This window comes from Equus przewalskii, chromosome 10 (genome assembly GCF_037783145.1).
Source record: "Equus przewalskii isolate Varuska chromosome 10, EquPr2, whole genome shotgun sequence".
Taxonomy (NCBI): domain Eukaryota; kingdom Metazoa; phylum Chordata; class Mammalia; order Perissodactyla; family Equidae; genus Equus; species Equus przewalskii.
In genome coordinates, this window is record NC_091840.1 from 43,591,780 (window position 1) to 43,616,918 (window position 25,139).

The 25,139-nt window shown below is 38.6% G+C and overlaps 1 protein-coding gene across 7 annotated transcripts in view; it reads left to right on the top strand.

Moving 5' to 3' along the window:
• EFCAB5 (EF-hand calcium binding domain 5) overlaps nt 1-25,139 on the top strand; it is a 142,579-nt gene that overhangs the window by 91,293 nt on the left and 26,147 nt on the right. For 4 of the 7 annotated variants that reach the window (XM_070562804.1, XM_070562799.1, XM_070562798.1 and 1 more), the window contains 8 exons: nt 1,138-2,223; nt 3,667-3,744; nt 3,844-3,936; nt 5,451-5,665; nt 7,303-7,459; nt 15,687-15,976; nt 17,538-17,707; nt 18,187-18,415. In XM_070562804.1, the coding sequence (XP_070418905.1) occupies nt 1,138-2,223; nt 3,667-3,744; nt 3,844-3,936; nt 5,451-5,665; nt 7,303-7,459; nt 15,687-15,976; nt 17,538-17,707; nt 18,187-18,415 (2,318 nt within the window). The remainder of the gene's footprint in view (nt 1-1,137; nt 2,224-3,666; nt 3,745-3,843; nt 3,937-5,450; nt 5,666-7,302; nt 7,460-15,686; nt 15,977-17,537; nt 17,708-18,186; nt 18,416-25,139) is intronic. The other 3 variants (XM_070562805.1, XM_070562802.1, XM_070562800.1) reach the window with 1 other exon arrangement.

Below are 25,139 nucleotides of genomic sequence, written 5' to 3' on the forward strand. Positions count from 1 at the left end.
AAGGGGATGCTTTACTGACGATCTGAAAGTTTTGGAAATTAAGTTGGTAATGATAATTCCAGTTTTAGAGTCAAACTTGGAATTCTAAGATTTCCAAGAAAAATGTTCCCTCTCCCAAGCATTTTTACTTGTACACCTTTACTGTACCTATACAGTAAAATCTCTTTTATGTTACTACCAAGAAAAACAAGATTATGGGCTTTATTTTTATTTTTTAAAGGGAAAGTCTTTGAATGGATGAGTTTTCCAAAGAATGTCAATATTTTAGTTCTGTGTGAAAATTTATTACTTGAATACTTAAAAATCTGTGGGTGATATACATAGAGTATTCCTGAAAACTGTGAGAATCACAATTTTATAGCTTAAATACTAAACATTTTGGGAGGGAGGAGGACAGTCTTGTGGTATGAGTCCCACTCTCTGTAGTTCTGGACACCAGCGTTGTTTTGTTGTTGTTGTTGTTTTCTGAGGAAGGTTAGCCCTCAGCTAACATCTGTGTCAATATTCCTCCACTTTATATGTGGGTCACCACCACAGCATGGCTGACAAGTGGTGTATGTTCGCACCTGGAATCTGAACCTGCAAACCCAGGCCACCAAAGCAGAGTGTGCTGAACTTAACCACTATGCCGTGGGGCCAGCCCCTGTTACTGTTAAACAGAGGGATTCGGGTGAATGCTATCCAATCTTTCTCTGGAATTCTGAACCAGATGTCACATAAGTTGTGGAGGAAAGAGTTGAGGAATGCAGAAAAAAGAAAGAGAGGGAAGAGGGAAGTGGGAGAAAATAAATATTGGAAAAAACATAGCCCAGTAAAGATTGTCATGGATAGACACTGACTTGTATTTTGATATTGCAGATATTGAAAAGGTATTTGAGGTGGAAGATGTGTTCATTTCCAAAACCACACCTTTTTGGAAGGAATGATTTCTAATTTACAGTAGTGGACATCTTTTATGTTCCTTTGGGTACCTTTTTGCTTTTTATTGTGTTTCAGGGAAAGGTAACTGATATTTATTTAAAGCAGTAGGCATATATTACAATCACTGTGCTCAATGCTTTTTTGCATTAATTTACTAGCTCTGATTCTGCATTATAAGATCAATTGTTTAGGTAAGTGTTTTGTTTTCTGCATTAGGGCCATTCATTGAATTTGAAGAGATAGACTTGCTTGAGTTCTGGGCAGACACGGATAATCAGAAACACATTTATGAAGACTTTGACAAAGTCCTTTTAGAGATGAATACATTACTTTCTGAAAAACGTGCTAGCAAACCCCAAAGTAAATTGTTAGACAATTCAGAAGATCAACGTAAACGTGATAAACACAGAAAATCAACACTACTACCAAGCTCACCAGAACAAGAGAGAGGGACAACTGCAAAACAAGAACCAAATGGAATTTCAACCAAAGAACAAAAACAAGACAGAGCGTCAACTGGAGAAAAATCAGTAACAGAAGAAGGAAGCCACAGAGGATCGACTCCAGAACAAGGATCAAGTAGAGAGTTAATAACAGAACAAAGACCACCACGAAGAGCATCAACTGCAGAAGAAGGACTTTACACAGAATCAATAGCAGCACAAAGACAACGCAGAGAGTCAGTAACAGAACAAGGACCACACAGAGGGTCACTTGCAGAACAAGGAACACGTAGAGAGTCAGTAACAGGACAAGGAGCACGCAGAGATGCAGTAACAGAACAGCAACCACACAGAGGATCAACTGTAGGAGGAACACGTAGAGAATCAGCAATAGAACAAGGACCACACAGAGGGTCACTTGCAGAACAGGGATCACGCAGAGACTCAGTAACAGAACAGGGACCACATGGAGGGTCAGCTGCAGAACAGGCATCAATCAGGGAGTCAGTAACAGAACAAGGACCACGCAGAGAGTCAGTTGCAGAACAGGGAACACATAGAGATTCAGTAACAGAACAAGGACCACGCAGAAAGTCACTAATAGAAGAACCACACGAAAGGTCAACTGCAGAACAAGAACCACCTGGAGAGACAATTCCAGAAAAACAACAGAGAACTTCAACTTCACAATCAGGGAGAGGTGGTGGTATCTTAAGAGAAAGTAAAAAATCTAGGGAGTACACTGAAATCCCTCCAGAGGAAGAGAGGACTCAGGAGCAAGCATATGAAGAGGAATTATTCATGTCTTCTGAATTGCAAGAGCAAACTCCAACATCGAGTAGAAGAGATCGTCTTTCAGGTAGTAATGCAGTTCTACAACATCAGCTCCCTGTTTTGCAGAGGGATTTTTAAAATCTTTTCGGAAAATACTCATTTCAATTAGGCTCTTTTCTGGCATATCAGGTCATGCAAATCTCAGATATATTTTGCTATTCAGCCTGAGTCTAGACCTTGAACAATCAATTAAATGCAAACCAGAATGTCTGTATTCTCAATTTACCTAGAATTCTTTTTGCACCAAAAGTCCATTTGTAAGGAATAAATCATATAATGTTGCATATAGAAATTTTCATCGGACCTCTGAAGAGGCATTCAAAGCCCTTTTGTTTTAAATGTAGTCTGATATTAGAATCCACTTTTTAAAATTTCTTTTTTTCAACTATAAAATGGATCTTGCTTTTTTCAGTTATATATAAGATATATCTTCTAGAAGAGTTTCTGAAGTTCATATTTAAGACAGAAAGCACCCTGCATTTCAAATATTTATTCTGTGGAAGACTTTTCCTCTGAATTGCTTATGCCAATATATTCCCTTTTTGTTGAAAAATTCTAACCTTTTAGAGAGCCAATCTCAATACCACTTAAGACCTCAGTTAGGCTTACAGTTTTTTTAAGTTCTGCTCATTAATTCCAAAGTCCCAAAGTCCCAAAGAAAATTCTTATTTAAAACTCCTAATAGATGGGTAGCCTGTGTTCTAGTTTCTACACTATCATTAACTAATTTGAAATCTTTTAGTTTTTCAGCATTATGTTTATTTCTCCACAAAACAGGGCTACTAATTTCTGGCTGTCCTCACATAGTAGGCATGCAAGTAAAAAATTAAGTGAAGTTACTATTCAATCGGATGTTATATTAGTGAGGACTTAATTTTGGCTATGTGTAACAGTGATCCGAAAGACAGTCTCTAAAAAAAATAAACAAAAACAAAACAAAATAACAATGTCTAAACAAGAGAGAACTTTCTCTCTCATATGAAAGCCAAAACTTATGACAGCTTGGCCCCATGAAATCAGCAGTGGCTCAAGTTCCTTCTATCTTTTGTCTCTTCCAACCACATGGTCCAAGATGGCTCACTACCATGTCCGTATTCTGACATGGTAAGTCAGGTAAGGCAGGTAAGGAGAAAGGAGAAAGATAGACATCACATCACTTCCCTTCACATCTCGTTGGTCAGAATTTAGGAATATAGTGATAGCTAGCTGTGAGGGAGGCTAGGAAATGTAGCCCTTATTTTGCATGGCCCAATTGGGGTATAACAAATAGCTTTTGTCACACAGCTGCTCACAACAACTAAAGTTATTAAGTGATATCACTGTGGTTGATTATGACACAATAAATATGGGAAAGTATCTGAAAGAAAGGTGTTCTATATGCAAGGCATTTCTCTCGTTCATTAACTTAAGAATGTAAAATAGAATATATAATGTCCAATTCATAGGCATTTTCTTTTGTACCTTTTAGAAGCTGCACAAAAGGAAGTTCAGAAAGACAAAGCCTGTGAACCGAAGTCCCAAAAAATAGAAGGAAAGTCATGGTCAGGTGACTCTTCATTTAATCCTCCTTTCATTTATACTCTAGAATAAAAACATTGTGAAAGTGAAGTCAAGTTAGTTGTGTTATAGAATGTGTATTTCATAGGTGAACTTTTGACTTGTAACTGGAAGAAGAAGTATGCCAAATGTGAAGAGGAGGAACAGGCAAACTTAATCTATGATAACTCCAGGTTCACAGGTACATGTTAACAATAAAACTAGGAAGGATAGATGGCAGTCCATTGGATGAATTTCATTTACTGTGGTACCCCATGATAAAGATTGGACTTAACCAAGTCACAATGGCAGCGTGGTTCTTGCATTATTTTTGTCCCTGAATTGATGGATCTAAACACATACAAGATGAATGTTTTTGGTGGTAGTGTACATGTAGGTGTGTGCTATTGATGAATGCTCTTCTGCTTTAAAACATATGCAATAGTATACAATTTTTTTTTTACCATTATGTGGCTGTACAACTGCTTTGAAGCTATGATCCAGGTATACAAAGAGAGTCAGATATTAGATATTAGAATTCAATAAATATCATTCCAGCTATTCCTCTCCCTGGTAGTTCCACATTCCAACATGTGAGACAGGTGAGAATCTATCTTATTTTTGAAGACTTATACACAAAGATATACTCAACAGAAGAACAATGAGTAGCTTTTAGCTCTCAGATAAACCATGTATTTAATGATGATTGTTCCAATAAGTACTCATATTTTACTACAATGCTATTTTATCATTTTACCTTTCATCGACAAGTAGTAGAACTATTAGATCAAGACTATTTTCTTCCTATCTACAATTTTTTTTCTCATTTAAGCCTGGGCCAAATAAACTTTCTATCCTCAAAATATTTTGGTGGAAATGCATGGCATTGGTCAAGCTCTTTTGGCCTGCTAGTTCATGTTCTTCTTCTCTTGGTCATACTTCTTTATTTCAGTTTTGCTTTACCATTTAAAAAAATTGCATGGGTGATCATTTTTAAGTCACACCAAATCTCATATGGAAGACATAAGAGCTTGAATGATTCCATCAATGAATAAATCAAATATAAGTCATGGCTGACATTTTGTGAGATATTATAACATTGAGCTTCAAGATGAATATATTAGTCAAAACTCTTTGGGGGAGAGCTTATAGTGGTGGTATTTATGAACTTATTTAACTGGCAATCCAGACAGCAGCTGGCCTCAGGCACAACTGAATCTAAGGGCTCGACAATAGCAACAGAACACTGTCTCTCTGCCTCTCAGCCCTGTTCTCTGTGTAACTTTCAGTTTTCGGTAGTTTTACCCATATGTGGCAAAGACGTCATAAGAGTATGTTTAAGCCTACAGCCTACTAATTCAGGAATCAGAGTGATTCTTCCCCAATAGTTCCCCAAAAAGATCTGAGGCTAATTCTCATTGGCCTATAGTGGATTACATTGCTGTCATATATGAATCATTGGCCAGACCTCTATCACATGGCCAACTTTGAAGCAAGGGTCAGGGAGGCTCAGGACCACCTGATTCATCTAAACTGACAATGGGGGAGAGATGTTTTCCCAAAGCAAAAAAGGAGGGCACCATCCTCATAAAGGGAGCATGGATTCCTGACAGGAAAAAAATAGCAGATGTCTATTACAATAGGTACTTGTATATTTTCCCAAAGCTTTGAGAAAACTGTTCACTTTACTGTTTGTGTATGTTTCCTGCTTAATAGACCTACACTCAATTATCAGAAATAGTCAGTCTTACAAGGAAGTAAAAGGTAGGAGTGCCTTCAATGGAGTTTCCTTCGACCTGCTCCAGTTTGTACAACTCCTTGAGACATTCGTTGGTGAAGATACTCCCTTGAGTGTCAGTGAGACCCTCACCGCCTTTTTCAAGAGAGGCTATGTTGAAACAAAAGAAGAGAAAATGAGTAGCTTAGAACAGGTGAGTAATATTTATCAATGAAACACATGAGGTCACTATTATAAGTAAATCTCTCAACCTCACTTGTTCCTACTGTGGCTCTTTCTTAAAAAATTTGCTACCAAACTTATCACTTTATTTCAATGAGCACGGCCATTAAATATTTTATCTTATTGTCAAGTGTTCTAAGATCAAACTCTGGAAAACTCATTCCCCTAATCATAACATGATTGCTGGTGGCAGAAGATTGTACAGCTTTGTTTTTCCTCCTCTGAAGCTTAAAGAACAGATTTTTGAGGTGCAGATATGTGTGTGTGCAAAGATGTGTGTTTCTTCACTTTCTGCTGTGTGAGTACATTTACAAATGCACATACCTAGGGGTATGATTATGTCTTGGATATATACTTTTATTCATGTGCATCCATGTAGGATATGTTTCCTAAGGACTTACTACTTGCTTAGGTGGTAGATAAATGCACACACATTCTTATAAATTATAAACGATTTATGTGCTCTTATATGAAATATGCAAATTGGATTCACCAGGAATATTCAGTAGTCTCATAAGCCTTTGGAGTTTTCTCAACCTAATTCTAGAGTTGATATCCCTTTCACCTCAATTGCAGTTCCCCCCATTTAAACAAATGGTATATATTCACTTTCTTTTAGGAATTGTCTATCTAGGTATTAATTTAATTACTATCTAATTGATATAATTAATCTAGTAAAAAATCTAAAATGTAAATAATAGCAATGACAAGTTAGGTCAATGTTAAATATAAAGAATTTTGGGGGCCAGCTGGGTGTAGTAGTGGTTAAGTTCGCACGCTCTGCTTCAGCAGCCTGGGGTTCGCCAGTTTGGATCCTGGGTGTGGACCTACAAATCGCTCATCAAGCCATGCTGAGATGGCATCCCACATAGAAGAACTCTACAACTACAAACTGGGGCTTTGGGGAGAAAAAAAAAAAAGAATTTTTCAACACAATCATTTTTTATTGTTTGAACACTGCTATTCATCCCCCTTTGCTACAAAACTTATCCCACCAAGAAGCCAGGCAGAGCATCCCATGTGTTTATCATATTCCTGAACAACCAGCTAGAGGGTGGAGAGGAATGAAAGAAAAATTCTTAAAGAGTGTAGTCCCCTTCTTAAGTTAATGTGTTTTGGACTAAAACATTAGTCCAATGCATTAGTCCAATGCAGAGAATGCCTATTTTTTGGTCTAGAGGTGAAATAGAGAAATGGTATTTAGAGGATTAAAATTAAATACTTCATTTTCCCATTAATATCATGCTTAGTCCCAGCCTTTTTTTCTTTTGAGGAAGATTAGCCCTGAGCTAACTACCACCAATCCTCCTCTTTTTGCTGAGGAAGACTGGCCCTGAGCTAACATCCATGCCTATCTTCCTCTACTTTATATGTGGGACGCCTACCACAGCATGGCTTACAAAGCGGCGCCATGTCCGCACCCGGGATCTGAACCAGCGAACCCTGGGCTGCCGAGAAGCGGAACGTGCACACTTAACCGCTGCACCACCAGGCTGGACCCCCAGCTTTTTTTATAAAGCTGTTTTGATAAAAAGTGCTGCACTTTGGGGGGGATAAACACAAGACGCCAGTTGTCTTCTGTGCTTTGTTATCCTGTTTGTACCCTAGGCTAGACAAAATGTTTCCCAAGTCCGACGGGAACTTCTCCTAGAAGCCCTCTTTCAGAGGTGGGACAATGATGCTTCAGGGTTCCTGGATCTGAAGGAAGTTGATGAACTCTTGTACACATACAAGGAGGGAATGGAAAAAGACTCTATGAAAAAAGGTAAAAATATAAGAATTTTCTTACTTAAGTTGTGGTAACAACTTGGCTTCAAGTTTTCCAGCACTATGACATATATACAATTAAAACATGGGTTGTTCTAAAACTACAAGATACCACTTTACACCTATTAGTAAGGCTCTAATTTTTTTCAGCTTTATTGAGATATAATTGACATATAGCATTGTGTAAGTTTAAGCTGTGCAATGTATTGATCTGATACACTTATATATTCTGAAATGATTACCACAGTAGCATTAATTAACTCCTCTATCATCTCACATAATTACCATTTCTTTTTTATAGTGAGAAAAAGAACACTCTTAGCAACTTTCAAGTATATAATACAGTATTGTTAACTATAATCACTATGCTGTACATTAGATCCCCAGAACTTATTCATCTTATAATAGAAGTTTGTACCCTTTGACCAACATCTCCCCATTTCCCCCACCCTCAGCCCCTGAAAACCACCATTCTAACCTCTGTTTCTGTGAGTTTGACTTTTTTAGATTCCACATATAAGTGATACTATACAGTATTTGTCCTTCTCTGTCTGACTTATTTCACTTAGCGTAATGCCTTCAAGATCCATCCATGTTGTCACAAATGGTAGGATTTTCATCTTTCTCATGGCTGAATAATATTCCATGGTATATATATACCACATTTTCCTTATCCATTCATCTGTAGATGGACACTTAGGTTGTTTCCATGTCTTTGCTATTGTGAATAATTCTGCAATGAACATAGGGGTGCAGGTATCTCTTCAAGGTAATGATTTCACTTCCTTCGGATATATACCCAGAAGTGGAATTACTGGATCATATGGTAATTCTATTTTAAATGTTTTGGGGAACCTCCATACTGTTTTTCAAGGGCTGCACCAATTTACATTCCCACCAAGAGTGCACAAGAGTTCCCTTTTCTCTACATCCTCACCAACTCTTGTTATCTCGTCTTTTTGATAATAGCCATTCTAACACGTGTGAGGTGATAGATCTCACTGTAGTTTTAATTTGCATTTCCCTGATGATTAGTGATGCTGAACATCTTTTCATGTGCCTTTTGGTCAGTTAAATGTCTTCTTTGGAAAGATGTCTATTCACTTCTTCTGCCCATTTTTTAGTTGGATTGTTTTTTTGCTATTGAGTTGTATGAGTTGCTTATATTTTGGACATTAACCCCTTATCAGATACATGATTTGCAAATATTTTCTCCCATTCTGTAGGTTACCTTTTCATTTTGTTGATGGTTTCTTTTGCTATGCAGAAGCTTTTAAGTTTGATATAGTCCCACTTATTTACTTTTGCTTTTGTTGCTTAGGTAGTATGACTATAATTTAAAAAATGGAGAATAGCAAGTGTTGACAAGGATGTGGAGAAATTGGAACCCTTGTGTACTGCTGGTGGGAAAATAGAAAATGTCAGAGTAATCAGGAGTGGAATACATTGTAGAGTGTTTTGTCTAAGACCATAGCTCTACATAGTGAGATTGCTTCTCTGTACCTGGCTATGCTCATTCTTGGGATTAAAAGAATCCAAACCATTTCACAGTTCTGCCTGTTTTCTCTTCTTGTTGTACCTCTCTGCCTCTACAAGGTCTGATTCACTTCTTAAGTCTGACTGGCTTGAAGTTTCTCCTGAATTTACTAACTTAACTTATTCTCCCTAATGACTTTTTTCTCCTATATTATATTTTTCTCCTTTGATCAATACTTCCCAATCAAGAGCTACTAAAATTCTTATTCCAGTATAATAATTTCCCTCCTTTATTTGGTAAGATCCTAGTCTAAATGATTTTTTTCTTCACTGGGTTCAGGGATTTATCTGATGATTTTGGCATACCATATTTCCAATTCTTAAAGTATATAGTGCACGAGAGAAAGAATGAGCAGGGTTAGTTAAGTTCTTTAGCCCTTTCAAAAATCATTGTATTCGTTGATCTTCAAACATACCTAAGTTTATTAGTTGTCATGTGTTCTTCTTTAACTATGCCTTCTGCAAGCTTTACACTATACTATATTACTTGTCTTTGACTGCAACCAAAGAAAATTTATTTAATGAAGCTTCAAAAGGCATGATGAAGTGGTTTCCACTTAAAAGATGGGCAAATTTCATAACACAGAACCATGTTCTACAGAGAAAAGAACACTACACAATGGTCAGGAGAGCCGAGTTTCAATACTGTGTCTTTCACTAAATGGTCATGTGACCATGGGTAAGTTATTGAACTTCCATAATCCAGGCGTCCTCATTTGTAAAATGACGGAGTTAGACATGATGAATTCTAGAATTTAAGGAATCTGAGAATGATGTTATAAGGAAGTTCCAAGATATGTGATTGAAATACAGCAACAGGGATAGGTAGAAAGCATAGAATGTAATGGGTTAAGCCCAGCAAATGAGAATGAGGAAAGTAAGGAACAGGCAGGATCTGCTGCCAGAAGAAAATGTCTGCGAGCAGGAAGAATAAATTATTCTCTCCAAGGGTAGGCTTATACAAAATGACTCTCTCTGATCACATATTGGTAGCCACCTGGCCTGAAGAGATGACTGCTGAGCTGATGGCCACATGGAAGAGAGAAAGTCACATTTAGCTTCTTAAAAAATGGAAAAAAAATCTAAATTCAAACATTATCTAATAACTGATTGGCAAATCTTCAAACAGCTCTTTTTTGTTTTGCTCTAGTCTTCTTATCTATTTCTGTGTCCTAGATTAAAAATTGGGGTTTAAATAGGATAAAGGCACACAAATAGAAATTTCTAGAAATACTTCTGCCGCTGTCCTCAAAATGGAAGTTTTCTATATGGAAGGGACAACTTGAAACTTTTAGTCTGTAATTTTCCCTCTTTATTCCTGTCTAATGCAGCCTAATCTTTTCAGCATAAATACCACAAATAAAAAGCTGTTGAACATGTGACCTGTCTACCCTACAGAATTTAATGGAATAAGTCACTCTTCCCCCGTTACTTCCCATGTAACAGCTGTTAACATTTGTTAATGTTTAACTTTCCATTAAATTATAAGATTTGCCTTAATATGTAAATTTCTATTTAAGTGGAACATTTAACTCTCTTAAAATTATAACAGTTTGGTGGTGCATTCTGTCACCAAATTCCAGAAATTTTGAACATTAAGAACCATATTTATTTAGAAAGTCTCACTGAAGAACTCACAAAGTGTTTTTTAAAGAAACTGAAAACTGGACAATTAGTGTAAAATTACTGCTGTTTCTTCACTCTGGAACAGGGAATCTCTAAGAAACTCCTCAGTCTCTTGTTGATTTCCATGACCTTGACATTTTTGAAGATTATAGGCTGGTTGTTTGTAGTATGTCCTTCTTTTAGGTTTGTCTAATGTTTCCTCAGGATTAAATTCAGATTATTTATCTTTGGCAGGAATATCATATGAACAATGCTGTGTTCTTCTCATTGGATCTTACCAGAAGCCCAATGATAATAAAATGATATCTGGCAGTTGCCCCACTTTAAAGTTACTCTTTTCTCCTTTGTGATTAAAAAATGTTTTGTGGTTGCACTTTGAAACCATATAAACATTCCCTTTGTTGTCAAACTTTTCGTTTATTCATTTATAGCAGTATGTATTCATGGTTTCCTATTTTGTTCAATGGTTTATAATCCAACACTGTCATTATTTTAATGCTCATATTGTCTCAGATTTGACCCATGGGAGTTCCTTCAATATAGCTCCTGTCCTTCCCTGCCTTTACTATGTTGTTATGAAAAATTTCAAACAGACAGCAAAGCTGAAAGAATTTTATGGTGAGCACCTATATATGCACCACGTAGATTCCACTATTAACATTTTACTATACTTTTTTGTTATCTATTTATTCATGTCTCCATCCCTCTAACCTTCCTTCTATCTCTCTTATTCTTGATGCATTTCAAAATAAATTGCAGACATTAACACACTCCTCCCTAAATACTTCAGCATGTATATCTTTAGTTTAATAATAGCCAAGAACTGGAAACAGTCCAAGTATGTATCAATTAAAGAACGGACTAACAAACTATAGTATATTCATACAGTGGAATACTACTCAGCAATAAAAGGAAGCAAAGTGTTGATACATGCAACAATATGTAAGAATCTCAAGAAAAAAATATGCTGAGTAAAAGAAGCCAATAATATTAACAGTTCAATATATGTTAACATTTCTTTTCTTTTGAGGTAAAATTTGCACAAAATGAGATACACAAATTTTAAGCATACTTTCGCTGAGTTTTTGCAAATGCATAGCTTGTGTATCCCATACCCCTATCAAGACAGAGAATAAAAAGTTCCCTCATGCCCCTTTCCCATTCAATCCCCACCACCCAGTCCTCAAGCTAGCCACTCTTCTGGTTGTTTTCCACCATAAATTAGTTTTATGTCTTCTAGTTCATATAAATGGAATCATTTATACGTCCTCTTCTGCATAAGGCTTCTTTCACTCAGTGTATTTTTTCCTCTATGTGGATGTATATGTAAATATACATTTACATCTGTACATATTTCTTTTTAATAAATACCTAGGAGTGGGGTTTCTGGGCTATAGGATAGGTGTATGTATAGTTTTATAAGAAACTGCCAAGAGTTTCCTGTGTCCTTTTAACATATATCCATCATTCTTTGAGCACCTCCTTGCTTTCTGGCACAAAAAGATCTTGGTTTATCCTATCTTTCCATGCTCCCACCCTGGAATCACTCATTTCTCCAAGGAACCCTGGTTTCTTTTAGTAGAGAATGATATTTAGAAGCCAAGGTCTGGGTTCTACATGTTCTCATTACTCCCAGGTCCCAGCTCCCAAGTTTCCCACAGGGAATATGTATGTATGTATATGTAAATATACATTTACATCTGTACATGTCTATTAATATTAAAAACCAGAGGGCCTGGCCTGGTGGCATAGTGGTTAAGTTCGCGTGCTTCACGTTGGCAGCCTGGGGTTCACAGGTTCAGATTCCAGGTGCAGACCCAGCACTACTCGTCAAGCCACACCGTGGCGGCATCCCACATAAAATAGAGGAAGATGGGCACAGATGTTAGCTCAGTGACAATCTTCCTCAAGCAAAAAGAGGAAGATTGGCAACAGATGTTAGCTCAGGGCTAACACACACACACACACACACAAAACCCCATAAATTCACACCTCTAAGTCTAATCCAATAACACAGGGTTCATTCTAGTTTTGTCCATTTTTTGTAGCTCCCTTCTCTCTTTCTTGTATTATCCTAAATATATTTATTTATTTGATTAATTCCCCTGTGTGGAACTAATCTCCGATCACACTGTCCTCTCTCCGACAGTGATGTCCTTCTCACTACAACTAAGCTCCAACACTCTGTACTAATCTGCCCTTCCCATACAGTTTCCCTCCTTACTCTGCTCAGGCTCTGACATCCCGTACCAGATCTCCCCTCTATGTGGATACCCTTCACACTCTCCTTAGGCTCTGACATTCCATGGCAAGGCACCTTTTCACATAGATGCCCTCCTCAATCTACTCAGGCTTCTGACTCCTCGTGCTGGGCAGTCCCCTACCTGGAAGTCCTCATTTTGCTTGGCCCCTGATTCCCTATCCTGAGCTGCCACTCCATATAGACACCATCCTCACCCTGTTTAGGTTCTGACTTCCCAGGCCAGGCTGTCCCTCCACTTGGTTGCCCTTCTTGCCCTGCTCAGGCTTAAATACCCCTTGTGGGGCATCCACTCCACATGGATACCCTCCTCATCCTGCTTGGTTTTTTGTTTTTGTTTTTTTGTGAGGAAGATTGGCCCTGAGCTAACAGCTGTTGCCAATCATCCTCTTTTTGCTTAAGAAAGACTGTCGCTGAGCTAATGACTGTGCCAATCTTTCTCTATTTTTTTTTTATGTGGGATGCCACCACAGCGTGGCTTGACAAGCAGTGCTAGGTCCACGCCCAGGGTCTAAACCTGCAAACCCCAGGCCGCCTAAGTGGAGTGTGTGAACTTAACCACTACGCCACCAGGCCGGCTCACTGCTTGGGTTTTTATCCTACCGGAAGCTAAACCACCTCTCAGGGCCACCTTCTTCACTTACATGGGCTGATGATTGCCCTTTCACATGGATAACCTCCTCATCTGTTCAGGCTCTGACGGCCCATGCCAAGCTACTTCCTGCACGGATGTTCTCCTCCCCCCACTTGGATTCTGATGCCCTGCTTTGGGCCACTGTGGCTTCTCTTGACTAGGAGCAGATGCTTACCTTGCTCTGCCCCATCTAATGGCTTTAGGACCAAATTGTTCAAGAACGAAAAGGAATGAAAGGAGAAGAAGAAGAAATGGAAGAGGAAGAACCTACAAGGTACTTTTAATCTAACTGGAGACTGTATCAGTTAGGACCCTTTGAGTCCAAGTAATAGAAAACCTAGCCCAAGGTGGTTAAGCAAAAAAGGACTTTGTTGGTTTATGTGATGGTTCAGGACACAACTAGATTTGGGAGTTCAAATAATGACATTAGGACAGGTGTCTACTTCTTTCTCTTTCTCTCTTTCAGTCTGGCCCTGCTATGTTCTCTGTTTTGACTCCATTTTCATACAGCCTCTCCCCTGGTGGTGACCAGATCCAGTCTCACATGTCACAGGTCTTTCAAGTCCAGTGGGAATAAAAAGGAAAGTGTCCTTTTCCCAATTCAAGCAAAGAGTCTGGCATTAGTCTGGGCTAAACCAACCACTGTGGCTAGGGAAATAGAATGTCCTGACTGGCTTAGGCCTGAGATGCATGCCCCATCTCTGGAACCACAAGTGGAACCCCACTCAAACACATGAACTGATGAGGGGCGGAGTTGTTTGCCCAAAGCAAAAGTTGGGATACAAGTACTGGGAGAAAGATGAGTGGATGCTAAAGTGTAACAATCAACAAAAGTACAACTACAGAAATGAGAAGCTTTCATATGATAAGATGACTGAAATTACCAGGTAGTATTTGCTAATTGTCAAATGAATGGTACAGAATGGATGCTGTTGTCTTTCAGGGGAAGGAGAAATCGTAGTGGAAGCTTTCTCGAGGAAGGAGAGATTTTTAACTTTAAAAGGGATGGGTGCATACCCTATAACTTACTAATTTATAATAAATGTCAAAGAAACTTGCACATGTGCACCAGGAGACATACACAAAAATGCTCATAGCATTGCTCATAAGAGCAAAATAGTGGAGACAACCTACATGCCCATTGACAGGAGAATAAATAAATTAATGATGATTTACTCACAGAATGACATATTATAAAGCGGTGAAAATGAATGAGTCACAGCTACGGGAACAAAATGGATGGATATGGTAGCATGATGTTGAATAAAAAAGCAAGTCCCAGAAAACTACATATTATATAATGTCCTTTTTCTAAAGTTTACGAACAGGTAAAACTAAACCACATATTGTTTAGAAGTACACATACACACACACACACACATATGATAACACTATTGGGAAAATAAAAAGAAGGGAAAGATAAAGCAAAAGCTAAATTTCAGGATATTGGTAGGGGTGTGGGGAGGCAGGGGTGTAGAAGAAGATGTAAGTTATTGGTAATGTCCAGGTTTGGGAGTAGATTCATGATTGTGCAATTAAGAAAGTAAAAGAAAGATATGGATGCAGAAGTGTGCAAGGCATGATCAGGGACCATGAGTAGAGAGGGGATACTGGAGCAAATAATTCCTACATGGTATTATGGGCAGATATTATTGAAAAATGGACTGGATTCAAATATAGTGGGACGTCGAACCAGGGAATTGTATAATGCAAGTTGTGTTTTAATTTAATTTTATAAATATATATTGAGGCTTACTATTGGTAATCCAGTTATAAAGTGATTAATACTGGTTTGGGATTATGAAAGTAAGAATGGAGAAGAGTGGCCACAAGATAGTTGCCGAAGACTGACAGGATAGGATTAAGTGGTCTATTGGACACGGAAGGTAAAAGGTAGGGAGGAGTCAAAGTTGATCCTGGGGGTTCATCTGGCTAAGTGGGAGAATTTAAAAAAAAAAGCAGAGAAGATGACATAAGAGTCATCTTGAGTTCAGCATAGGAAGTCACCATCAGATGTTCCATTGGGCTTAGAGACGCCTTTGATATACCTGGTTTTCCGTGGGGAGCAATTGTCAGGGGCTTCAGTTTGCTATAAGAGGAGAATTAAAATTTCCCCCACAGATAAATGAGCTTTTAGTTAGTTCTTGGTTTTGTGTTTATGTCTTTTAGCTAAACTACACATCCAATTTCCAAAGCCACGACCTGGTCATGAAGTGAGGTTATCTTCAAAGCAGTTTCAGAAATACATAGAATTGGTTGTATCTGAACTCAGGGGCAATGAAGACCATGTTCTGGAAAGCGTTGTGGAGTTTCTGATGAATGCTTTAGAAAGGAGTCATACTGAGAGTCTGAGGAGTTGTGCTAGACAAAAGTGGCTGCACCAAATCCAACATGCTGCAGAGACAAGTGGGGTATCCCTGGAGCCAGTGTACACTGAGACCTTTAAGGCCCTCAGCCAGGTATGTTTTCCAAAATGATATATGGAAAAATTTCCTCGCAGTAGCTGACGTTGAGTGGTTGCAAAGGTGGAGCACACTAAATTCTCTTGAAAAATCACTGGGTGCTGCTAAAGATGTTTTATTTATCCCAATATATTACAATGACCCAAAGTCTAGGATAGATGCAACTGGAATGACTGAAGGATAGCAAGGTAGAAGCAGAGAGGAAAAGTATAAAAAAATTATGTCTTGGGATTTCTAATTTCATTTGTACTGAGAGTCAAATAAGCCTAGAACAGACAAGAGACTGATATCAAAAAATACCAGTAAGGAGATGTGAAAGTAGTTCTAGCTACATTTCTCTTGCATGATGTTTTGGGAGTCAATTTAAAAAGGAAGTATTTAAATCATGAAGTCATCATAGAGTAGAAACCAACATCACACAATATTCTATAGCACGGCTGAGAAACAAGCTAAGACTATTTCAGAATCCTGTCACTTAAAACACATAACCCTGGTGGACCACTCCCCACAGCTTTGCCACCTGCTCAGAGATGACCAGCTTGCTGCTCCTCCCAGGCTGAAACAGCATAGTTGTCTTCTACATATGTCACAGGTTCCGTTGATCCAGGGAAGCTTGTCATTCATCTCAGTTAAATAGCAGCACTTGATTATTGGAATCATCTCCTGAATGGTTGAATTTTCCAGTGTAGTTTGAAATGGAACAGAAGCCTAATCAAGAAAAAAGAGCTGTTACTCCAACTTGTTTCATATCTGCAGTAACCTAAGAGAAATCTCACTACATTTTTGTTAGTTACTCTATAGATCTTTTATGTAGAAAACGAGGAATAAAGGCAGAAGAAAAAAAGGCATGAAAAACAAACCCAAATATACAGAAGAGAGGACACAAATATCAAGGAAAGTGTCTCTCATGTCACCAATTTATGAACATGTTCCATATATGTGTTAATACATAATATGGTTGATAACGTAATATTTTAGGTACAGGGAATTTCCAGTTATTTTAATTAGAAATAGTAGTTGCATAAAGTCTACAGTCTGGCGCCCCAAGAAATCCTTTCCTGAAATGACATGTATAAAACATCATAGCCAAACTATGTTAAGAATCCCTTGAGAGCATTTTTTCCACATTCACATCATAGTAGATGGTCAAGAAATATGCATGAAATGAAGCCAACTTCTTGCCCTAGCTAGTTAAAGTAAATACTTTTAACTGAAGTCCAGACAAGACGATAATAGTTCAAAGGGATCCAAGTTTTAAACCTCTAAATTTGAGTAGATTTGAGAGGTTTTTCGTTGTTGCTGCTGCTGCTGTTGTTTTTAGTAAACCAGTCTAGTTGGCATAAAGTAAATCCATTCCACTCACTCAAACTCAGGTTTTGGGGACAGCTGTGGTGTCAGCCTTTTCCCCATTGCCCACGAATGGTAATATCTATATAATTTATTCAGGAAAATGAAATTATCAGGGTCAGATGCACAAATTGGCTAATGAAGGGAGACATGATTAGAGAATAGCTCTTTGGTTATTGGCAAATACATGGTCAGAAACATTTTGCCATAGGATGCTGAAGCCCATGGATGTAAGAAGATCAGTGCGCACATTTCCCTGTTAGAAGAAAATCTCCTACTGCCTGATAGAGGGAATGTTCTGCTGAGGAATGTAGCTTCTACTTTAGACGATGCTCCATTTGTACTGAACAGAGTACTCTACAGGGACATGACGGGAATCAGGTAGGAATTTCTTGGAAGTTGGTTTTACCCTTCTAAAAAATAATTCCCTTTCTGAAGTAAACTAGCATTGAAATGCTAGTTAGCTGCCCGAAAGAGAAATGCCTCAGGTCACCAATGCTTCTAGAGTGGGAGGTGATGGGTTTCCAGTGTTGAATTTCACCTGATCATTCTAGAGCTCACTCCTAGGCACTGATTTGCCATACAGGGACTTGGCTTCACACTATCAGCTCAATTATTTCTGCCTGCTCTGTAAGTTGTCTCCTGCATCCTGTTTATATATATTTTCTCTGTTATGATCTAAGCCTGTTTTTTAAATCTTTCAGTCAAGTCAGACTCTCCAAACTGGTAAAGTTATGAGTCTACTCCTCTGACATATAATGCCAATGGTTATGAATGGAAAACTGGTCTAGGTTCCTAGATGCTTTAATCTGAAGCCTTATCCTGTGCCTTTCTCCCATCCTCATGTTCTTATTCCTCAGCTTTACAGTAGTGGATGAAGGGAAGCCAATACACGTTCCCCAAGTTCAGCACCATGGGAACGTCTTCTTCTGGAACCATTCCCGCAAGAAGAATGATCAAAATGGATCATTCCTGGCTCTGCCTCTTCAGGATGCATATATGAGGATCTTTGGGGTCATGGCTGTTGACACCCTAAGAGATCCCCAGAAAATAAACATCTTCCTACCTCATGAAATCAGATTCTATCAGGTCAGTCATAGAAGAATTCTTCAAGAGCAATGGTAGGATGGCCTCTCCTTCTATGCTTTTTATTTATTTATTTTTTATTTTATTTTATTTTATTTTTTTCAGATGTATATCATATTTCGAATTCTGTGTACATTACATCATGTTCACCACCCAAACACTAATTATAGTCCATCCCTCACATGTGAGCCTAATCACTCCTTTTGCCCTTCCCTCTCACCCCTTCCCCAATGGTAACCACCAGTCCAATCTCCAATGCTATGTGGTTTTTTTTTTGTCGTTGTTTTTATCTTCTACTTATGATTGAGGTCATATGGTATTCAACTTTCTCCCTCTGACTTATTTCACTCAGCATAATACCCTCAAGGTCCATCCATGTTGTCACAAATGGCCGGATTTCATCATTTCTATGGCTGAGTAGTAGTCCATCGTGTATAAATACCGCATCTTCTTTATCCATTCGTCCCTTGATGGGCACCTAGGTTGCTTCCATGTCTTGGCTATTGTGTATAATGCCGCAGTGAACATAGGGGTGCAAGTATCTTTATGCCTTTGTGTTTTCAAGTTCTTTGGATAAATACCCAGCAGTGGAATAGCTGGATCATATGGTAGATCTATCCTTAATTTTCTGAGGATACTCCATACTGCTTTCCATAGTGGCTGCACCAGTTTGCACTGCCACCAGCAGTGAACAAGGGTTCCCTTCTCTCCACACCCTCTCCAACATTTGTTTTTTCCTGTCTTGTTAATTATAGCCATTCTGACTGGAGTGAGGTGATACCTCATTGTAGTTTTGATTTGCATTTCCCTGATAGCTAATGATGTTGAGCATCTTTTCATATGCCTGTTGGCCATCTGTATATCTTCTTTGGAGAAATCTCTGTTCAGATCTTTTGCCCATTTTCTAATTGGATTGTCAGATTTTTTGTTGTTGAGCTGTATGAGTTCTTTGTATATTTTGGATATTAACCCCTTATCTGATATATGGTTTGCAAATATCTTCTCCCAATTGTTAGGTTGTCTTCGTTTTGTTGATGGTTTCCTTTGCTGTGCAGAAGCGTTTTAGTTTGATGTAGTCCCATTGGTTCATTTTTTCTTTTGTTTCCCTTGCCCGGTCAGACATGGGACTTGAAAATATGCTGCTCAGACCAAAGTCATAGAGCATACTGCCTATGTTTTCTTCTAGAAGTCTCACGGTTTCAGGTCTTACATTCAAGTCTTTAATCCATTTTGAGTTGATTTTTGTGCATGGTGTAAGGGAATGGTCTACTTTCATTCTTGTGCCTGTGGCTGTCCAGTTTTCCCAACACCATTTATTGAAGAGACTCTCCTTTCTCCATCGTATGCTCTTGGCTCCCTTGTCGAATATTAGCTGTCCATAAACGTGTGGGTTTACTTCTGGGCTCTCAATTTTGTTCCATTGATCTGTGTATCTGTTTTTGTGCCAGTACCATGCTGTTCTGGTTACTATGGCTTTGTAGTATAATTTGAAATCAGGGAGTGTGATACCTTCAGCTTTGTTCTTTTTTCTCAGGAATCCTTTGGCTATTCGGGGTCTTTTGTTGTTCCATATAAATTTTAGGATCCATTGTTGTATTTCTCTAAAAATGTTGGAACTTTAATAGGGGTTGCATTGAATCTATAGATTGCTTTAGGAAGTATGGACATTTTAACGATGTTCATTCTTCCAATCCAAGAGCACGGAATATCTTTCCATTTCTTTGTGTCTTCGATTTCTTTCAACAATGTTTTATAGTGTTCAGTGTACAGATCTTTCACCTCTTTGGTTAAGTTTATTCCAAGGTATTTTATTCTTTTTGTTGCAATTGTAAATGGGATTGTATTCTTAATTTCTCTTTCTGCTACTTCGTTGTTAGTGTATAGAAACACAACTGATTTTTGTACATTGATTTTGTATCCTTTATTATTTCTAAAAGCTTTTTAGTGGACTCTAGGGTTTTCTAGATATAAAATCATGTCGTCTGCAAAGAGTGACAGTTTCACTTCTTCTTTTCCAATGTGGATCCCTTTTATTTCTTTTTCTTGCCTGATTGCTCTGGCTAGGACTTCCAATACTATGTTAAATAAGAGTGGTGACAGTGGGCATCCTTGTCTGCTTCCTGTTTTTAGAGGGATAGCTTTCAGTTTTTCTCCATTGAGAAGGATATTTGCTGTGGGTTTGTCATATATGGCCTTTATTATGTTGAGGTATTTTCCTTCTATACTCATTTTATTTAGAGTTTTTATCATAAATGGATGCTGTATCTTGTCAAATGCTTTCTCTGCATCTATTGAGATGATCATGTGATTTTTATTCTTCATTTTGTTAATGTGGTGTATCACGTTGATAGATTTGCGGATGTTGAACCATGCCTGCATCCCTGGAATGAAACCCACTTGATCATGGTGTATGATCTTTTTAATGTATTGTTGTATTCAATTTGCTAGTATTTTGTTGAGGATTTTTGCATTGATGCTCATCAGTGATATTGGCCTGTAATTTTCTACTTTTGTGTTGTCCTTGTCTGGTTTTGGTATCAGGATAATGTTGGCTTCATAGAAGGAGTTAGGAAGCCTCCCCTCCTCTTCAATTTTTTGAAAGAGTTTGAGAAGGATAGGTATTAAGTCTTCTTTGAATGTTTGGTAGAATTCACCAGGGAAGCCATCTGGTCCTGGACTTTTATTTTTGGGGAGGTTTTTGATTGCTGTTTCAATCTCCTCACTGGTGATTGGTCTATTCAAATTTTCTACATCTTCTTGGTCCAGTTTTGGAAGGTTGTATGTTTCTAAGAATTTATCCATTTCTTCTAGATTATCCAATTTGTTGGCGTATAGCTTCTCATAGTATTCTCTTATTATCTTTTGTATTTCTGAGGTGTCTGTTGTAATCTCTCCTCTTTCATTTCAGATTTTATTTATGTGAGCCTTCTCTCTTTTTTTCTTGGTGAGTCTAGCTAAGGGTCTGTCAATTTTGTTTATCTTTTCGAAGAACCAGCTCTTGGTTTCATTAATTTTTTCTGTTTTTTTTTTTTTTTTTAGTCTCTATTTTGTTTATTTTTGCTCTGATTTTTATTATTTCCTTCCTTCTGCTGATTTTGGGCTTTGTTTGTTGTTCTTTTTCCAGTACCTTTAGGTGCACTTTTAGATTGTCTATTTGGGATTTTTCTTCTTTTTTGAGGTAGGCCTGAATTGCTATAAACTTCCCTCGTAGAACTGCTTTTGCTGTATCCCACAGATTTTGGCATGTCATGTTTTCATTTTCATTTGTCTCCAGGAATTTTTTTATTTCTTCTTTGATTTCTTCATTGACCCAATCATTGTTCAGTAGCATTTTGTTCAGTCTCCACATTTTTGTGGCTTTTCTGGTTTTCTTTCTGTAGTTGATTTCCAGTTTCATACCTTTGTGATAGAAAAGATGCATGGTATTATTTCAATCTTCTTAAATTTATTGAGACTTGTTTTGTGGCCTAATATGTGATCAATCCTGGAGAATGTTCCATGGGCATTTGAAAAGAATGTGTATTCTGTGGTTTTTGGATGGAATGTTCTGTATATATCTACTAAGTCCATCTGGTCTAATGTGTCCTTTAAGGCCGGTGTTTCCTTATTGATCTTCTGTTTGGATGACTATTATTGTGTTACTGTCTATTTTTCCTCTTATGTCTGTTAATAATTGCTTTATATATTTAGGTGCTCCTATGTTGGGTGCATAGATATTTACAAGTGTTATATTTTCTTGTTGGATTGTTCCCTTTATCATTATGTAGTGCCCATCTTTATCTCTTATTACAGTTTTTGATTTAAAGTCTATTTTGTCTGATGTAAGTATTGCTACCCCCGCTTTCTTTTCTTTGCCACTTGCATGGAATATCTTTTTCCATCCTTTGACTTTCAGTTTGTGAGTGTCTGTAGGTCTGAAGTGTGTCTCTTGTACGCAGCATATACATGGGTCTTGATTTTTTTATCCAATTGGCCACCTGATGGCATTTGATTGGAGCATTTAGTCCATTGACATTTAAAGTAGCTATTGATAAATATGTATTTATTGCCGTTTTGTCACTTTTTCTTTTTTCTGGGTGTTTTAGTAGTTCTTCTCTGTTCCTTTCTTTTTCTCTTGCTCTCTTTCCTTGTGGTTTGATTGCTATCTTTAGTGATATGTTTGATTTCTTTTGTCTTAATTTTTTTCCTGCTTGTTATAGGTTTCTAATTTGTGGTTACCATGAGGATCCTATTTAATATACTATGCACATAACAAGTCTATATTGAGTAGATAGACTCTTTAGCTTGACCTCTTTTTAAAAGCTCTACTTTTTCTCTCCCCTCCTCCCACATTATATGTTTTTCACATCATATATAGTCTTTTGTTTAGTGTGTGCCTATCCATTACCCTCTTATCATTGAAATAGGTGATTTTAGTACATTTGTCTTTTAACCTTCATATCTTCACAGGTAGTTGATCTGCTGCCTTTACTATATTTTTACCTTACAAGTGATTTTATTGCCTGTTTTTTTTTGTTGTTGTTGTTTTGGGGTTTTTTTGATAATTTTTTTTATCTCTTTTGTGGTCATTGCTTTCCCACTTAAATAAGTCCCTTCAGCATTTCTTGCAGAACTGGTTTCTTGGTGATAAACTCCTTTAATTTTTGCTTGTCTGGGAAGCTCTTTATCTCTCCTTCCATTCTGAATGACAACCTTGATGGATAGAGTATTCTTGGCTGTAGGTTTTTTCCTTTTAGCACTTTAAATATGTCGTGCCATTCTCTTCTCACCTGTAGGGTCTCGACTGAGAAGTCCACTGATAGCCTGATGGGCTTCCCTTTATATGTCACTTGTGGCCTTTCTCTTGCTGCTTTTAGGATTCTCTCTTTGTCTTTAATTTTGGACATTTTGATTATAATATGTCTTAGTATGGGCCTCTTTGGGCTTCTCTTGTTTGGAGCTCTCTGTGCTTCCTGAACTTGGATGTCTGTTTCCTTCCTCAGGTTCAGAAAATTTTCCTCTATTATTTCTACAAATAAGTTTTCTGCCCCTTTGTCTCTCTCTTCTCCTTCTGGGACCCCTATAATCCGAATGTTAGCACGCTTGATATTGTCCCAGAGTTCCCTTACATTGTTCTCATTCTGTCTAATTCTTTTTTCTCTTTTCTGTTCTGCTTGGGTGATTTCCTCTAGTTTTTTGTCTAGCTCGCTGATCCATTCTTCTGCTTCCTCTACTCTGCTATTGAGTCCCTCTAGTGAATTTCTCATTTCGAGTATTGTATTCTTCATTTCTGATTGTTTTCCTTTTAACATCTTCCAGTTCTTTGCTGATGTGCTCATTGTGTTCATCCATTCTTCTCTGCGTATCTGTGAGCATCCTCATGATATTTTGTTTGAATTCTTTGTCGAGTAGGTTGCTAGTTTCTGTTTCACTTAGTTCTTTTTCTGGGGTTTTGTACTGTTCCCTTGCTTGGAAAGTATTCCTTTGCCTCCTCATTATGCCTCTTTCTCTGTGCTATTTTCTTTGTATTAGGTGAGTTGGCTATGTCTCCTGATCTTGGAGAAGTGGCCTTATGTATGAGATGCCTTATGAGGCCCAGCAGTGTACCTCCCTCTCGTCACCAGTCCATAAGAACCAGGAGTGACCCCTTTGTGGGCTACTTGTGTCCTTCTGCTGTGGCAGGGTTGCTCCCACTGCAGGTACCCAGGGAGTCTGATCTTTCCTTCCCTGGCCAGCTGTTTGTAAATCCAGTTTGGGGAGCCTCAGCACTGTTGGCTACAAAGTCTATCAGCACACTCTTATTGCAATTGTCCTCTTAATTGGGTTGGTGCCCAGTGTAGCTGGTTGCTAGGCTCAGGGGCTACAGTTTGATAGGCCTGAGGCCAACAAGGCTGTTGTCAGTTCTCTTAGGAGTGCAGCTGAGTGGGGCTAGCCCTTGGCATGGGGGCACTCAATTGTTTCAGGCTTTGGAAGGTGGGGCTGATCCTTTTTATGGCTATTTGTGAAGCATAAGTCTTCTGCCGCTGATAAGCCTCACCCTGCACAGGACCACATACACTGTCAACACAGTCCTGGTCCGTGCACACTTCCCAACCCCCTGGAGGGTACCCCAACACCACACTGCAGAGGCCCCCACCTCTCCCCCAGTGCCCCCCACAGTTCACCTGGTCCTCACACAGGCCCTGCCCCACAGAGGCAGACACCCTTGCCTGCCTGTAGAGGATCAAGGCACTCAGTCAATGCAGGCTGAAAAGTAGCCTGATGGCTTGCTGTTAAGTGGGGCCAGTCCCTAGGGGGGTTGCCTGCCCTGGCTGAACTGGATTAAATCTGTGCCTTAGTGGGTGTGGCAGACCCCTGGGCTAACAGCCCAAGGGATGCACCTCAATGGCCCCCACCGGTGTTCCAGTGTCCATATCAGCACGACTGGACCAGCTCAGAATAATGGCCCCCACCAATGTCTCAGTCTCCGGAGAGCTCCCTCCTCTCACCAAGATGCCCCCAGAGCCCACCAGGTGAGTCTTGTTTCACCAAAGGGCTGTCAGCCTTCTCTCTGGTGATTTTAGGTTGCTGCAATGAGTGAGTTTGTGCGTGTGCCCTTTAAGACCCGGGTCTTTTCTGCTTTTGGGTCTTTTCTGGGGGTGTCCTCTCTGCAGTTAATAGCCAGCAAAACCAGACAGTAAGACCCCCATCTCAGTTGGGCTGAGTCCGAAGGATGCTTATAGCAGTATTGCCCCTGCTCCAGACCTCA